The sequence below is a fragment of the Syngnathus typhle genome, linkage group LG15 (assembly GCF_033458585.1).
Source record: "Syngnathus typhle isolate RoL2023-S1 ecotype Sweden linkage group LG15, RoL_Styp_1.0, whole genome shotgun sequence".
Taxonomy (NCBI): Eukaryota; Metazoa; Chordata; class Actinopteri; order Syngnathiformes; family Syngnathidae; genus Syngnathus; species Syngnathus typhle.
In genome coordinates, this window is record NC_083752.1 from 8,112,238 (window position 1) to 8,129,003 (window position 16,766).

The window sequence follows — 16,766 nt, forward strand, 5'->3', positions numbered from 1 at the left end:
CGTTGGTTTATAGAGGCACTGCCACAAATATGGCGGACGCGCGCGTTCTAAAAAAAAAAAAAAAAAGTATAAACAAGCCAGAAAAGGACTATAAGACTATGTATTGATGTCCATAACGATCACAGCTATAAATTATCGTATATAGTTTCAAGTTGCCCATGGTGTCTTAGCTATGCTTTATTGACTAACATTAGTTGTGCTAAACTGTCCGGCTTACCAAGTTCGCACTCATTTTACTGTTTTTTTGTGTACGTGGTAGAAAATGTAACTAGTAAACGGTACGTGACCAGGGCTAGCATTCAAAAGACTTCGAGAGTTACAAACCTCGAGTTGGGCCTCAATGTGATCATCTCATCTTTATGAGAGAATTAAAACACAAAAGCGGCTAGCAACGTTACTCGCCAAGACACCCAGAAATGCTAAGCTTCTGCCGGAATCAGCGCTTCGGTTAGTCGATAATAGCAGCCCCATCATCTTTAGTAAATCAATTTATTAGCAAAATGTGACGAGGACACACAAAGGACATTGGATCTTTAGACGAGTTTGGGTGGCCCTTAAAAGGGCCGTTGGGATGAAAGTTAGCGGCCATGTGGCTAATACTCTTGTGACTGCGAAGAAGCCTTCTTTCCCGTCTTGCCGGAGCTGGGAGCAGACTGTCCGGTCTTCTTGGGCAGCAGAACAGCCTGGATGTTGGGCAGAACACCACCCTGGGCAATGGTGACGCCGCCGAGAAGTTTGTTCAGCTCCTCGTCGTTGCGCACAGCCAACTGGAGGTGGCGAGGGATAATGCGAGTCTTCTTGTTGTCCCGGGCAGCGTTTCCGGCCAGCTCAAGGATCTCAGCGGTGAGATATTCCAGCACCGCTGCTAGGTAGACTGGAGCTCCGGCACCAACACGCTCCGCGTAGTTACCTTTGCGGAGAAGACGATGAACACGACCGACTGGGAACTGGAGACCAGCCCGGTTGCTACGGGTCCGAGCCTTCGCACGGGCCTTGCCGCTTTTACCTCTTCCAGACATTGTTAGATTTTGGTTTGGAAACGTTCTGTTCCGTTCTCTACAATTGCAGTGGAATATTGTAAATTCGTTGCGATACCCGGATATAAAACGCCGGGCTTGTCACGCCCTTTTACGTGATTGGCTTATATGACGATAGAATACCGTGTGGTTGGCGAGGTCGAAGGAAAGAAAAAAAACCTCAACAGCGATTGGCGTATTCCATTCTCAACCAATCACAAAAATAAAGAGGCGATTGGCTCTTCATTGCTATCTGGAAATCTTAGCCAATAGTGGTTATTCCCTCCTGTTTCAAACTTTTGGCGGCGCTCAAGAAGGAAGAAACGGAGTGAAACTGAAAAAAGGACTGGCAAAGAGAAAGAACATTGAGTAAAAGATTTTAAAACCCAGTAAAATACAGAAAGATTAATCATATTAGAAACGGAGGATTGATAGAGATATCGAAATACTTACATGGGAAACCTGGATTCATTATAAAAGCAAAGTATTGAGATATGGGAATTTGTTGACGTGTTAAGAAATGAGGATCTATGTGGAAAAGGTATCAAACTGAAATTTATTTGCAGAAAGGAAGTTACTGAGGCACTTAATGAGTCCCCCCTCCTATATACTATGTTGTAGGATGGATGGATGGATGGATGGATGGATGGATGGATGGATGGATGGATGGATGGATGGATGGATGGAAGACAGACAGACTTTATGGCTACATCATGTAACGGCTCCAAAAGGAGACTGTCTCCTTTAAATTTGCTGATTAAATTTCCTCTCCATGATTGTTACTGCAGGTATGCAGCATTAAATGAGGTCTAAAGAGAAGTTTAAAACAATTTATTTTGAAATAAATTAAGTATATCAAAATACCAGCAGAAATCACACGTGCCACATGTTGCAGCCACCACTCCCGGTTTCACATTCCAGCCAGGCAATGTCGTTAAACTTCTATCTAAACAGCAATTAAGAATTGATCCTAGTCTCTTAAAGCACATTGTACACAACATATCACCCTATGACTGGAGCTGTTCAGTCACAGTACTGTAATTGCAATTTTATCATTTCTGAGAAATACCCCCTCCCTCCGATAGACGACAAGCCTGCTTCTTTTCTCTTGAGGAAACGCAGACAAGCTTAAAATCATATATATAACAATTTTCTGTATTTTTAATCCTACATCAAACAATTTCTTAACACAATGTAGAAGCAAATACAAGGAATTAACAAGGAATTCAACTTGATTTTAAATCTACTTTTGCATTAAAATTTGAAATCACAGCAATGTCTCTATTTTATAGTATAATGCAACTAAAACAATCCATAGTATGGATAAAATAAATAGCACTTCACATAATCATAAATTACCAGTATCTTCATACACATTCTGTGTTATGTAGAGTGTAAAAAAATGTAAATTCCAAAGTGCAGCAATGCCTTCTGGCATCCTCAAATCATTTCAAGAATTCCCGATATCTGTCAATCACAAATAAACTGTTGTACCGTCTTGCAAAGACTTACAATAAAGTTCATCTTATTTCTGCTTTAGCGATTTGTTAAAGAATCACTTGTGTCCTGAAGCAGCAATATTTCTACTCCCCCCAAAAGCACTCCCAGAGGTGTCCTCTATCCAAGGGACATCAGACTGAAATGAGAATAGTCTTGTGCTCAGACAGCTGTCGGGGTGACAGCAAAAAAAATCAGTTATTAGCTGAGCCCGCACCTCCGTTGGTGCTTGTGCCTTTTCCTTTCCGTTTCCCTGATGAGCGGAAGGAGAAGCGCTTGATGAGACGTCGTGAGAAGCTACCGGACTTCTTTCGACCACTGTCTGCTTCCGCAGTAAAACTATTGTCCATTTTGGAGATATCTTCGTGGGACTGGCTGAGGCAGGGCTCCTTCTGGCGATGTCTTCTGCGGAACAACAGCTTCGATCCGCTCTGCAGAAATCCCACTGTGGGATGTAGAGAATACTGCATTAGTGTGGCTATTAGCATTTGCTAATAGCTAAAGTTTGAACCCTTAACCTTAGAGTAGTGAATGAATTGTGGTGCACTCTCATGCCTCTGCATTTTTGTACTGGCCAGCAGGTGGCAGCAAAATATCCTAATTGTATTAGCACATTTAAAATATGATAGCGCTACCAAGACAAAAGCAGAAAAACCAGAAATCAACAACAAAACTATCAACATTGTGATTGTAACATAAGATAAGACCATCACCTTTATGATCCTTGAGGCTGCGTGTTTCTAAAGCACCAGTGGAGCCAGTATCTGAGTCCACATCATCCACAGAGGGACGCTCAGATACATCGGAAGGTGTGGTTTCATCGAGCTCTTGGTGGTGTCCCGCTCCAAAATGGTTGCTTTGCATGGCGGCATCCATTGCTGCGGCGTAGCCACCTGACAGTGTGCAGTTGTCTTTTGAAAGAGGAACCTAAGAAATACAAGGAATCAGAATGAGTGTTTTCCTGTGGTCAGCATACAAATAGCATTATGTTATTATTTGAATGCTTGTTTGTCTGATTGGATGTACAAATATCATATTACCCTCAAATGCATTTATATTATTTCTTTTTGATTACCTAAAATGAGGCTTGATGTTTTTTAAATGCTATAAATTGTTATAGGTGCAGTAAAAAGTGAGCCTTTGGCTCACTCGTGAGCACTTCCTGGTCTGTCAAAAATACAGACACCTCATGTACCTTTTTAAATCAGTGCCACTTCAGGGAAACAAAGTTGCAGTAATTTTAGGTTAACCTTTGTTCATCTTATCAAGATCTAGAAAGATTATGGACTTTGCATAGAGAACTAATGTCTGCTCCTTTGTCATTATTTGATAGTACTCCACTATACTCTGTATGCTATTTTAAACTTGTTTTGATGATTCTAAGTACTAAACTCAGGTTGTTCAAACAAGTCTTTTTATTTCAAATTTCTTCCTAGCAAGACAATCTCTCTGTTTTTATTTGTATTAAGGCAATGACAAAGTTCTACGGTAAATAAAGATTGTGATTCTAATTTCATGTAGGATGTTACTGCTGTTGTTTTTTTTAAAGGCTACACTCGGTTCTATTGTCATACTATGCATGGTCTTTAAATATGCCGCCTTGAGACGTCAAGTTACCACTGCAGCCTTTTGAAATGGAAACATTTCCCTTTCACCCAGAAATCAGGTCAGAAGACGGCTCTAATGAGATACAAATGTGCTCAGAGGGGGTCAAGGGTGTGGACTGCCACCTTAATCTAGGTAAACGTATTTACCGTATTTGCTGGACTATAAGGCGTTCCTTCAATGAGCCATTTTAAAACTTTGGCCCTATATAAGGCGCACCGGACTATAAGGCGCACCATTAATGCATCATGTCAAATTTTTAATCCAAATCAAATCTTTCTCCATTTTATCTTTTTTATTTCAACTTCAGACGCAACTATTTACTTTATAATCACAAAATATTGATCCATAGTCTTTTTGATTCATAATTCATAGTCTTCAGCGGGCCACTTATGATTGATTGCATGACACAATGGTTTGGGCCAGTTTAAATTTAGAATTTGGTCATATATAAGGCGCACTGGACTATAAGGCGCACTATCGGCTTTTGAGAAAATTTGAGGTTATTAGGTGCGCCTTATAGTCCGGAAAATACAGTAATTCATTCATTCATTGAATTCATTGAATTCATTGAATTAATTCATTCATTCAATTTTAATTTTAAGTCGTTTTGATATCAATGCCATCCCATTCTATCCATAATCGCAACTCTCAATTGTCTGACCTTTGACACTCCTGAGATGATCAATGTGCTTCTCTTTGTCGGGGTCTTTCGAGCCATTTTGGAGTTGGACTCGGTCAGCTGACGAATGGCTGTTTCTGCAACAGGATCCAAGCCATTAGACAAGCAGCTGGCCTCTATGCAACAAAAGCACACATTTAAAATCAGCTGTTTTTTTTTGTAGCTTCTCCATCATGTTCCTGTTACACAGCTGCCGACTGCCTATATAAAGCACTACTGTGCTTCTCTATGGACTTTTTGGATTGTATTGTCAAAAAGTACTGGGACATGTAGCCATTACACATACAGGAGTATTACTAGACCACAAGATTGTGGGGTGGCTCTTTGGCTAATTCAGCTCATCCCAATACCTTTGTGCATGTACTGTTTGGGCGGCTAACTCACTGCTCGGATCAGGGCTTGGGGGGGTCCCGCTTCCATCAGAGAGAATGGTGGGCTTCTTTTCTGTCACCTCTACTTTGGAAGGGGAACGCAAAGGAGAATCACCTACAAAATATGAACTCGTGTTGAATGTTGTTAACCAACAGTGATCCATGCATCAAAAGATGTACCTGGACTGCGGTCCAATTTCAGTCTGGACTGGACCGTCGTTACAGTGGTGACGATGGTTCCATCCGGCATGATGGTTCGATCCACATCGACCTTTTTGGTGGGGGTGATTGAGGAATGCATGGGCGACCTGAGGTCCTCAGTTTCCACATAGAGGAGCTGAGTGGATAAAAAAAAAAGTATTGTGGCAAACCGACTTCACTTCAAAAGCTTTGCACATCTCATTTAGAAACTATGTGTGCACTGAGAATCTACAAAGAATAATTTCTTAAGAATGTGAGAAATGTTACATCGCATTCAGCAAGATGTAAAATCACACGTAGGCTGTTGAGACGGGAAGAATGGGGCCTCTTTCAGCTTCTTTACAATACTTATATATAAAAAATAAAAAAATAAAAAATGCTAACTCATCCCACGTCTTTGTATGAGTTGTCATGCATTTAACAGCTTCTCACTCACTTCCGCTGTTATGGTGGCGATAGGCTCCAAGGAGTGGCTTGGGTTTATTGTGAGTACGACAGAGGTAGGAACTTTGGACTGGAGGTCCAAGGCCAAGGAGCCATAGCCTGAAAGAAATTCTAGCAGACCAAAGAGAAAAAAACAAAACGTAAAACAGGTACGAAAGGCACTGACTCTGTCTTTAAACACTAACACAGTTTTTACTCATCATTTTACAAATGTGCCACCTCAAATAATACTTAGTACCTCCATTTTGACAAATATTTACATAATTTCAATTGGGTATTAGGCCCAAGTGTTCTAGTCAACATGTAGTTTGAAAATGAGCTCAGCACTAAAATACAGTATGGATAAAACTAAAATTATTTCAGTGAATCTTAGGCGAACCACTAGAGAGCCACAATAACATGATTTGAAATTTAGCTCTGCAATAAAATACAGTATGGATAAAATTAAAATTAGTTCAGGATTCTTAGGCGAACCACTAGTGAGCCCCAATGACATGATTTGAAATTAAACAATGAAGATGTGATTATATGATCTACTGCTTTCCGAAGCCATGTTGATGCCATTGCAAATTGTGAGTTTTTGTGAGTTTCAATATTTTGATTCTACAGAGATCTGATCATTGCGGCAAAATATTTTTTGGACAGGAGCCCAGACTATGCTGCGCCTTACGCTCGCTGCTGCCATTCCGCTCCAGAAGTCTCACTCTCAGCTCTTTGGTTTCTGGACTCAGCTCCCTTCAACACAAAGGGCACAGCTGTGTTAGAATCATCCTGGAAGAATCCCCTCTTTGCTAAGTTAAAAAAAAAAAAAGGAAACATATCACTTTTTTTAATGTTGCCATGTTTGAACAGCCATGTCCCTGGCATGTTTATGTGACATCGTAGATGCTTTCTTACAGTGTAATTTCTTCTCTCCATTCCATTGGGGTCTTTGGGTTGGTGGGCACAGGCAGAAAGCGGGTTGTCCTTTCTGAGGAGGGTTGGTTCAGGCTGAGGACGCAGCACAGCTCGACTGAGCTCGACCACTGGCCTGGAAACACACAGCAAGCGCTGTGAGGGGCCAGGGATCCAACGGAACGATTGACAGAAAGGATCCAAAGCCACTGCGGGAATTCATCTGACCTTTAATTAAGGTCACCCTGAGCTGACGTAGAAGCAGTCGCTGCACAAAGACACTCGGAGGTACAAGCTTGGATCCTACTGATAGGTGCTCCACGGGGCCCTGTGAGCAGAAAACGAGTGTATAAGCATGAAAGAAAAATTTTGGAGGGTCAGGTGAGCCAGAGCCTATTGAGGTGGGTAATATTTATTTACCTTCACACATACGAATTTACAGTCTTCACTGAACCATTTTGAACTTTTAGACTTAGCAATAATATTTTCCTACTGGAAATAGAGAGGGGAAGAAAAAAAAACGCACTGGAAAATTCCTTGTACAAGTCCTGAGGTTGAGGATCATGGCAGGATGAGAGCTGAATAGAGTATCCTCTACCAAGCTCCTTATCACGTCCAGATCTACTTTGTCATCAACGCCCTGAAAGAAACCAGCAATTCATGAGGCAATCAAATATCTAGAATAAAGACATTGCTGAAAAGATATATCTCTTTCCATGAATTGATGTAGAAAATCTGACTGCTAATATTGAAGCTTCTCACATGTCTTAGCAGTTTGCATGGCGACGCAGTGAGTTTCAATGACGGTTCCTTGGAAAGAGTCCAGGACACCAAGAGTCCTTCATCCTCCGCATCCTCCAGACAAACGACCACCTGAAGATGGAATAAGACACAGATAATGGGTGTTCATATAGTATAGCCTACAAGAGTGTTCCACTGTTTATGCAATTGTCAGTAAAGGTAGGACCGGAACGTCCCCTTCTGTTTAAGTAGATATTTGACTAGCAATGCAAATGTTCTTGTGTGCTCGCTAGTAAAAGAGAGGCGCAAACTCAAAGAAACCAGGTGGTGTGCCTCAGTACCTTTACCACTGTAGGTGCGATCGTAATCTGATAGGTGTCCATGGCAACGGCAGCGGGGGACTGCTGAGTAACAGTCACAGGAAATGCCACCGTGTCCACCCGACATCTACAATGTAAAACCTATCGTGGCAGAAAAGGTGTCATCAGGGATGTCATCAAGGATTCACACAATCAATCGAGGTCACCTTTTTCTATTTTACAAATTTGTTTTGCTATGCGTCACGATCAACAAAAATGTTGTAGAAGATGATTACGCACAGTTCTTTGTGCCGATCGGTCAGTGCAGGTGACACTCTCAATTGCAGGGGCAGGAATAAACTGGACACTGCTGTCAAAAGTGATTTGGATGGAGCTCTGTGAGAGACAGAGGGAGGCAATAAACAATAAGAACAATAAAGTAGTAAATGTGACATAAGTGGACATGAAGAAAAATACGCTTGGCTGCGACATAAAGGATTATGGACCGCAGCAGTACAGACTTGCATGAAGCTAGCGAGCAATTAGTCAGTCCTTAAGGAGTTTTTTTTTTTTTTAGCTGGCTAATGCAACTGTATCACGAGGACACCAAATAATTAGGTCAATTTATGAATTTTAAACACGGTTGGTGTCAAGGATCTAAGAATTGCACTGATTTCATTTCATGGCTGCAGCACAGTGTAACATACCACAGGTAAAATGACTATAGACACACATATTTAGACCATCTGGTCGTGTGACTCTGTTGCCAGAAAACCAAGAGGCTATTGCAGTCACTGCTCATGACACAGAAATGACAACCACCGCACGGCCAGCAGCGAGTTGCATTCACTCGGTCAGAATGATGATCGGGGCCCGAGGACGCTGGCATGCAAATGGAAACATATGTTCGACCAAAGGCTGGTAGGGAGCATGTTCAAGTTAATGGGAGAGCTAGTCCCCACTGAAGGCGACGCGCTCCACTGCCTGACACTGACTCCAAATCAAGCAAGGGATCACTGAAGCTGCGGCTGATTATCAATATGTGTTTGTGTTAATGTGTGAGTGCCAAAGGATCTGTTTCAGTGGACCTCATTGCCTGGCTCAAGAGATCCAAGTGTGAAAAAACAAATCCCCCATTGTCAGAGCATATGTCTCTCTAGGTACATGTCCAATCTCTTCCAAATGGAACAGTGGAGGCGGGGCAGAAGTGGGTGAATGATATAACAGAGTTTGTGGTTAGTGTGTGTGTTTCTGTGCAAAAGAGTTAGGAAGCAAAGTGCAATGCTGCAGGCTGATCTGGGTCCGGACCAACACTCTGGTCACATGACTCCACACTACAAACAGTGATGTTTACTTTGCCTGGCTGAAGCCTCTGAAACTGCTCAGTCAGCTGACCATTCACCGCATCCAAACGAGCGTAGCAAATACAAAGTGATTTATCTCAGATTGCGTGGCATCCAGAAACGGGTTCCGATTGTGTGCGCGCTCACATGTGTGTTGCAAAATGTTTGCGTACCACAAAGAGCCCTGCCGTCGACAGTGAGGCTCATTAAGATTATTATGACATCGGGAGCAAATTCCCCTGAACGTCACTGCTAATCAACCTAAAACGAGACAAAGTGAGCCCATGAGATATTAGCAAATTAAGACAAAGGAGGGGGGCAGGATTAGTCAGAGCCTGTTAGAAAGATAGATTAGCAGGAAGACCTTAGATTGGTCTCTTTACTCATTGAAGGCAGAATGGTCTAGGCAGAATGACCCCTAACCCAACACTCAGAGTATGTTTACATGATAACAATCGAGTAGAAATGTGCACAATGTTGTCAAAATTATTCTTGTTTCCATGAACTAGTAATAAAACCTGCTGGGTCTTTTTTTAACGTGGTGCAATTTGGTGTCGCGCAGCTTCGCAGCACAAGCAACGACCTCATTTTGTCATCAGCAGGCAAAATCTAGCAGCACATCCACTCCTTTGTCCTTGTGACCTCTGTTCGTGCACATGTGTAATTTGTGTGATAGCCTGCGGACTACAACAGTGTCACTTCAGGTTTGTCACAAATATTCCATTCAGTACCTGAGGGCTGGGCACGATGGTCAACCAGGAATACACTCAGCCTGTGGCTTCTGTTGACCCTCTGTCGCCTTTTCTGTCATTCTATTTTCTTTTAGATTCTTTTACGACAGCAATAAGAAACCAAATTGCAATTGGAAGTAACTAAATTACTGGTTAAAACAAACAAACAAACAAACAAACAAACAAACAAACAAACAACAAGCAAACAATGACGCCATAATGGCTTACATGCCGGAAAAAGAGGTGAACCAGCCTCTTACTAATCTGAACACTGTATCCAGTAGCGCCCGCGGCGAAAACTCATTTTTTATCCAAGTGAGTCACGAAATAGACTAGATTATGGGATGCCACAGACATGCATGAGCTTTTTTTCATGCTCAAGTGGAATAAACACCGTGAGTTTTGTGTTTATTTAATGCACAGCAGCTGCTACATCACAGGATTCTGTAATAGTCTTGGTGTGTTGATACAGCATAAGGAAGTCTTCCTGTTGGCCATAATTAACCAGCTGCAAAACCAAGCAACCAAATGACCCGGATGAAGGAAGAGGCTGGAGGGTTTCTTCACCGTCATTATCAATATACTTTGCTTAAGCACATCTGTGAAAAAGCCAGCTGCAAAGGGTCGACAGTTGAGCACTTAGTTTCTCATTCTCCAACTCCCCTTCTTGACCAATGGACTCACACAGGAAAAATAAGAATTTTAATCTGTGCCAAGATTGACTATGGCTATGCAACTATTATTGATATTTTACTGTGTTCAAATATCTGATCTCACAGTATTCCATGAATATTTTTGCAAATCTGCAACTGTTTGTAGTGTCTACTTTGTCTTAATAATTAGAAATTACAAGCAAAGACAGTACTGAGCGACTTGATTGTAATCTAAACCAATTCAATGAACATTTTCTGGATTATAAAGGTTACAAAAACAAGATCAGATCAGAAAAAACTCATATCTAAACTGAATTGAATCTATATGTCATAAAAATACCAACAAAAAAAATGCAGAGTAATATCACAGCAAATTCCATGACATCAATGTAAACAATGATGACATCATTGCTTATTGTCTATGATCTCACCTTTGACATTCAGATCCAATGAGTAAATATAATTGGATGAATAATTTTGCCCCTGCTTCCCTCTCTAAGCATTAATACAATTATTTCAAGAACTCTGTCAGACCTTGAATAAGAGAGAAGTGCTAAGGTTAATGCAAAGAGGGATTGACGGGCTAATCCCCACATCCTCATGGTGCTGCCTCCTGGGGGCTCTTGTTTAGCTGATGCAGAGCCACAATTGCCAAAATGCGAAGCAGAGAAGAAAATGCAAGCACCATCATTGGTTGTGTTCTGCAAGTAGCCACGACAACATGCGCAACATTCAACGCGACGGACCAAGGATGGGGTGTGGCTTGTTTGTACCAGTCATGTCCCATAGCAGGTTTTCCAAGTTAAAGATGTGGCAAACATCCCAGTGCGTCAAATTAGATTGTTTTGTAATCTCAGCCAGCGTCATAGCCCAGTATCATGTGCGGCCAAGTGATTAGCATATGCTGCAGACGCATCTAGAATAACAGGCACAACAGACACAATGACGAAGAAACCTTTTTATACTAATGAGCGAGAAAATATGCCATGGTGGGCATCTCAGTTCAGAAAGTGTCAGCTGAGAGTCACATGGACACACTGTCGAGAACAGTTTGTCTCTGCGACTACTGACATTCTGCATGGAAAATGATCTGTTTTAATTAATTTATCACAGAGCCAATGGGACCTTTTTCTGATCTCCTATTATTGAATTTCCTAGCAGGATGATGAGCTTCTTGACTCAACAGACTGATACCATCTCCCAGATTCATAACGGTACCACCATGCTCATAGAACAGCATTGTGCAAATTACATTGACCATTTGGGTAAAAGTTTAGAGAAGTTCAAATTAAGTTCACCTGTCAAGGTTAGTATACAACAAACTTTTTTTGCAGTAACGTATGAGCAAATTGAATATGCGGGTTGGGGGGGCAAACATATGAACCTTGCTTTGCCCTGGGTATAATTTGAAAGAGAAGCACCCACCACTTCATACGAGGCAGGGGAAAAGGAGGCTATTTTTACAAGGTGTAGGCGTTCATACTGCGGTTATACTGGCTGGTCTTGCCTCGATACTCTTACGCTTCGGAGCTGTTACGCAAGGACGTGCCCCTCATCCTCTTAAGCATCACACTCCAACATCCACTTCTAGCGCATCTAAATTCACACCTGTGCTGCTTTTCTATACACTACCACCATGCTCACTCAGTCCTTGTGTGGCACCTCGCGTGAAAATGAAAAAGAATTCTCACTCACCCCATTTCTGCAAGCTTGCTCGTTCAGAGCTTTGATCCAGTTCTTGCGACAGTGCTCACTGAACGACTTGAAGGAGAAGAGGGAGGTCAACAAGGCTTTAACTCCGAGCTCAGCCACGGCTTCTCCATCCCAAATCGGACGCAGCTTGAGCAGGAAGCCCCACACACCTGCAGCCAAGTCGTGGTGAGGATGCTGCCTGAGGGATCGATGCGGATGCTGCTCGGCGGCATTCCTGCGTCTCCACTGTTGCAAGAGACTCAGTGAGAATTGGAAGAGCCAGACCAGCACGATGAGTAAGGAGGCCAGGAAAAGCCCCACCAGGGCCAGCCACCCCAACTCCTGGAGCTCCATCACCATCTCCTGCAGTCTCTCATGTCTACACGGAAATGTTAGGGACTGTCAGAGAAGGGCAGACAGGCACCCTTCAACCTGTCGAAGGCACCAAACAGACAGTTAGACTTGCAGCATTTTGGACCATTATAATGTATTAGGAATAGGTGTTGCTTTGAAGGATCCTAACAAGATTGTTGAGGTCAAAATAAAATACAGTGTGAATGTGCATCAGTGCGTAAGGTGTGTGTAAGGTGCATCAGAAGAAAAAAAGATCAGATTTGATAGGATAAAATTTAAATCAACCCACCGTTTAACTTGGACGGTCCGAGCTGCAGAATGGAGGGAATCGAAAGCAAGTCGCGGTAACATGAAGCTACTGCCTTCTTCACGGCGATAAACAGCGGCGCCAACAACACATGACTTTGTCCCATTGCACTCGCAGCATTCCTCGCAGGAGTGTCACTCCAATTAGAAAATATATTTTTTTAAATTATTCCACATATACGTTGAATGATCTTCCCGGTGTACTCCGTCCTAAATCCCTACTGATTTCACAGGGAGACAGACTAACCTCTCTACAATAAGACAACTGGACGGTGAGAATGGCGCCAACCTGCAGGCGGCGCTGTAGGGCTGGCATGCGAAAGGTGAAACGGAAAAATAAAACAGGGCTTTCGAAATAAAAGCATTCTTACCGAGCTCAACGAATGGGCAAATGTTTGCACTCAAATGCTACATTTGAGTTTTAAAACGAACATTTAGGCCAGGCCATGAGTGAAAGTATGCATGTTAAAAATAAATACTAAAAATCACAGTATAATGGCAATGAACATGTATTAAGACGTACAATTTTGAGACATGTTGAGAATTTTTTGGAGGTATTATTCAGTGGACCGTTCCGTAATGAAGGGTTATGGTTTATTTTGAAAGTTATATCCGGAGGTATATCGCCCGTCTGACACCAGGAACAGGACGGTGTAACATGACAGTTGGAGAGTTTATTTTTCAAACGTAGCTCTTGTTTTACCGTAAAATCTCCCGACGGCAGCTTGTTTGACTTACTGTTGTGATTTATGGAGCTATTCATTTTTATTACCAATTCTGAGTCGCTATTATTGTCTTAAAATGGCAGCATGACGTGCTTATACGTGAGTGGAAACAGCCTAAGTTTGTTCATTGAGAGACTAACTGGGCAACCGCACAATCATTGCACAGTTCGGTGACCTGTTCAGACTGATCAAGAAGCACAAAATGTCGCCGTCGCCATTCTTACCGCTGGCCATCAACGGTCTCATGTCAGCACTAGGCTGCTTGGCCACAATGAAGCTGATTCCCACTTTCAAGGACCATTTCATTGCGGCCAGATTGTACGGGATGGATCTAAACAAACTGACAAAAAATCAAGTGTGAGTACTGTTCTCTTCTCTTTTATTGTGTTCAGAGCAAATCGAAAATTGCTTGACCCTCTTCTGCTTCTTTAGTCCAGAATCACAGGGTGTCATCAGTGGGACAGTCTTCCTCATCATTCTCTTCTGCTTCATCCCAGTGCCTTTCCTCAGTTGCTTTGTGGGAGATCAGTGCAATGGCTTCCCACACAATGAGGTAGGTCCACACTAAAGCCAGTGAAAGTGAAAAAGCTTTCCTGGCAAGTCAGACTTCCTCTGATGGTGCCGTTTCTTCAGTTTGTGCAGCTGATCGGTGCGCTTCTTGCTATCTGCTGCATGATCTTTCTGGGATTTGCTGACGATGTGCTCAACTTGCGATGGAGGCACAAGCTCCTGCTTCCCACTATGGCATCCCTGCCACTTCTCATGGTTTATTTTACCAACTTTGGCAACACGGTCATCTTGGTGCCTAAACCATTCCGAGCACTGCTGGGGCTGCATCTGGATCTAGGTGAGTTGTGTTGGTGGTGTGCTGGTACTACTGTGTATGATGGGGTTGATTACTTTTTACGGCTCTTTCTTTTGACAGGTATTCTTTACTATGTCTACATGGGCATGCTGGCAGTCTTCTGTACAAATGCCATCAACATCCTGGCTGGTATTAACGGCATCGAGTCAGGTCAAGCTCTGTTCATCTCTGGCTCCATCATCATCTTTAACCTGCTGGAGCTCAACGGTGGGTTGTTGTTTATCCACTTTTACCCACTCTGATTATGTCCTTCAGTCGAGAATTTGATCATTATTATTTCTTCATTTCAGGAGATTATCACGACGACCATGTTTTCTCTCTCTACTTCATGATGCCGTTTTTCTTCACCACCTTAGCACTTTTTTACCACAACTGGTGTGTCAACGTAAAACCACAGACTATTGTTTCAATATTACAAATTGTTTTTTTGTTACAGGTACCCCTCGTCTGTGTTCGTGGGAGACACTTTCTGCTACTTTGCTGGAATGACCTTTGCTGTAGTTGGCATTCTGGGACACTTCAGCAAAACAATGCTGTTGTTTTTCATTCCTCAAGTGATTAACTTTCTGTATTCCTTGCCTCAACTATTCCACATCATCCCATGTCCCAGACACAGACTTCCCAGGTAGCTTTCTTCTAATGAACTGAAATGTACACATTTCATGTGATGTTCATTAATTCTATGACCCCCCCGTTATCCATTTGTCTCATATTATAACATGCACATGTAAGGTTGAATCCGGACACTGGCAAACTGGGGATGAGCTACTCTAAATTCAAACGCAAGGACCTTTCTAAACTAGGACATCTCATTCTGCAGGTAAGTTCATTACAAGAGCTCGTTTGAGGCTGAGAGTTATTGTCTCGGCATTATTTGTCATTAGTTGTGTCTGTAGTATTGTCGTACTGCACCTCATCATATTTTGCAATGTTTTGAATTTTTTCAAAAGCAATATTAAGCATTAAACGACAGGCAAAATTTGCCATATCGACAGGTTGCAGAGTTACTGAAGCTCCTTGAGGTGCACAGAGGCCAGGAAAATGATGATGAATTTATTGAGTGCAACAACATGACCATAATAAATCTCGTGTTGAAATTCCTTGGTCCCACGCACGAGAGAAATCTCACTGCCATCATGCTCCTGATACAGGTAGAGCCCAAAACAGCTCAAACAGCCATCTACTTTACAAAAAAGACATTAGTGTTCCACTTTTTTTGTGTGCAGGTGATGGGAAGCGCTTTGGCTTTTGGGATCCGTTACCATCTGGTGCGCCTCTTCTACGACGTCTAGAGAATGACAGAAACAAATATTTCTGGAACAATTTTACAGGCTCATTGTTTGTGCCTTTTGAAATATTCCATTACCTCATTACTTTTGATTCTCAGCCTCGATGTGTGGCAAAGACCCAGTGTCAGGGTGAAAACATTTGGCTACAATATGTTCGCATCATGTACGAATATGATGCAAGTCTTTCTGAAATTTGAAACTCTAATTTCTTTCCACCCCAAAAATTATATTTGTGTGTTGGGTTTAAAGTGATATAGTGAGGTCTACTATTCCCTGACGCAACCTCTATCATGCAGACTCGTGTTTGAATAAAATTCAATATGAACTTTTTTATAGTGCAGCAGTTCATGGTTTCACTTGTACATGTGCACTGTAATAACCATATGAAGCTGTTATGTAAATAAAAGGGATATTTTTTTTAATTGATAATCCTTTTTACCTCTGCTGTGGAGATTTTTATTATTGCAACAGCGAACGGAAGAGCAAACTGTGCACAATGCTCGAGAAATTAAGACCACACATGGAACAAGTTTAAAAGCAAATCATGTTTTCTGGTGCACAGTTAGCAATTTAGTTATGAAAACATGTGACACCGGATACATTACAAAAATCCATTTGGGGAAGCTGAACATTAGTTTTAAGTTACTGAATAGGATAAAGTTACTTTCTCTCTTTTCCCCACCATGTACTCTATTTTTTGTATAAAAGCACTGGACTACTGTGATTTAGAATGTACCCACTAACTTCAAATGGGATGCTGGTAATTATTTGTGAATATAGTTGGCTGAGACTGTACAATAAAGGCGGACATACACAATATGGATCTTTTTTTTTTTTGCAAGTGGTAAATACAATTGCTGTCAAAAGTTATTAATTGGAGTATTATTCCAGCAAAGGGCCACACATTTGTTTTAGACCCAACAATCCAAGAAATTACTTTGATATACGTACAAATGGAAATCTTTAAAATATATTGTGTTCATGTTTTAACGTCAATATCGAAATCTTAAAATAAAAAGGGAAAATAAATGTTACTGATTTTACGAGTAAAAATCGTG

General features: G+C 41.8%; 3 protein-coding genes across 8 annotated transcripts; 1 reads left to right on the forward strand and 2 right to left on the reverse strand.

The window, feature by feature from the left end:
• Positions 1-475: 475 nt before the first annotated feature.
• Positions 476-1,113, reverse strand: LOC133168379 (histone H2AX). The gene has a single exon (XM_061299906.1). It carries the CDS (start codon positions 1,017-1,019, stop codon positions 594-596), a length of 426 nt encoding a protein of 141 aa, XP_061155890.1. The 5' UTR covers positions 1,020-1,113; the 3' UTR covers positions 476-593.
• Positions 1,114-1,832: 719 nt separating this feature from the next.
• On the reverse strand, positions 1,833-13,119 carry c2cd2l (c2cd2 like). Of its 6 annotated transcripts, none has more exons than XM_061299905.1 (15): positions 12,813-13,119; positions 12,173-12,601; positions 8,051-8,146; positions 7,793-7,912; positions 7,473-7,583; positions 7,237-7,350; positions 6,939-7,038; positions 6,714-6,846; positions 6,487-6,551; positions 5,809-5,927; positions 5,352-5,508; positions 5,185-5,253; positions 4,783-4,877; positions 3,227-3,440; positions 1,833-2,958 (listed from the first exon to the last, which is right to left on the reverse strand). In XM_061299905.1, exons 2-15 carry the CDS (start codon positions 12,527-12,529, stop codon positions 2,708-2,710), a joined length of 2,001 nt encoding a protein of 666 aa, XP_061155889.1. In that variant the 5' UTR covers positions 12,530-12,601; positions 12,813-13,119; the 3' UTR covers positions 1,833-2,707. The 6 variants fall into 6 exon arrangements, with proteins under 6 accessions (XP_061155889.1, XP_061155886.1, XP_061155888.1 ...); XM_061299902.1 differs by having other exon boundaries at positions 4,783-4,916; XM_061299904.1 differs by having other exon boundaries at positions 5,185-5,256.
• A 329-nt stretch (positions 13,120-13,448) lies between these two features.
• dpagt1 (dolichyl-phosphate (UDP-N-acetylglucosamine) N-acetylglucosaminephosphotransferase 1 (GlcNAc-1-P transferase)) lies at positions 13,449-16,525 on the forward strand. The gene is made up of 9 exons (XM_061299480.1): positions 13,449-13,911; positions 13,987-14,107; positions 14,188-14,401; positions 14,480-14,626; positions 14,710-14,794; positions 14,856-15,044; positions 15,152-15,239; positions 15,415-15,570; positions 15,646-16,525. Exons 1-9 carry the CDS (start codon positions 13,757-13,759, stop codon positions 15,709-15,711), a joined length of 1,221 nt encoding a protein of 406 aa, XP_061155464.1. The 5' UTR covers positions 13,449-13,756; the 3' UTR covers positions 15,712-16,525.
• Positions 16,526-16,766: the final 241 nt, after the last annotated feature.

Coding starts and splice junctions, on each gene's coding strand:
- LOC133168379 (XM_061299906.1), bottom strand. CDS start 1,019: ATGTCTGGAAGAGGTAAAAGCGGCAAGGCCCGTGCGAAGGCTCGGACC.
- c2cd2l (XM_061299900.1), bottom strand. CDS start 12,529: ATGGTGATGGAGCTCCAGGAGTTGGGGTGGCTGGCCCTGGTGGGGCTT. Junction 5,928..6,486: donor GCGGAATGGCAGCAGCGAGC/GTAAGGCGCAGC, acceptor TTGGTCTGCTAG/AATTTCTTTCAGGCTATGGC. Junction 4,917..5,184: donor CCCAAGCCCTGATCCGAGCA/GTGAGTTAGCCG, acceptor TTTGTTGCATAG/AGGCCAGCTGCTTGTCTAAT.
- dpagt1 (XM_061299480.1), top strand. CDS start 13,757: ATGTCGCCGTCGCCATTCTTACCGCTGGCCATCAACGGTCTCATGTCA. Junction 15,240..15,414: donor TAGGACATCTCATTCTGCAG/GTAAGTTCATTA, acceptor CCATATCGACAG/GTTGCAGAGTTACTGAAGCT. Junction 15,571..15,645: donor CCATCATGCTCCTGATACAG/GTAGAGCCCAAA, acceptor TTTTGTGTGCAG/GTGATGGGAAGCGCTTTGGC.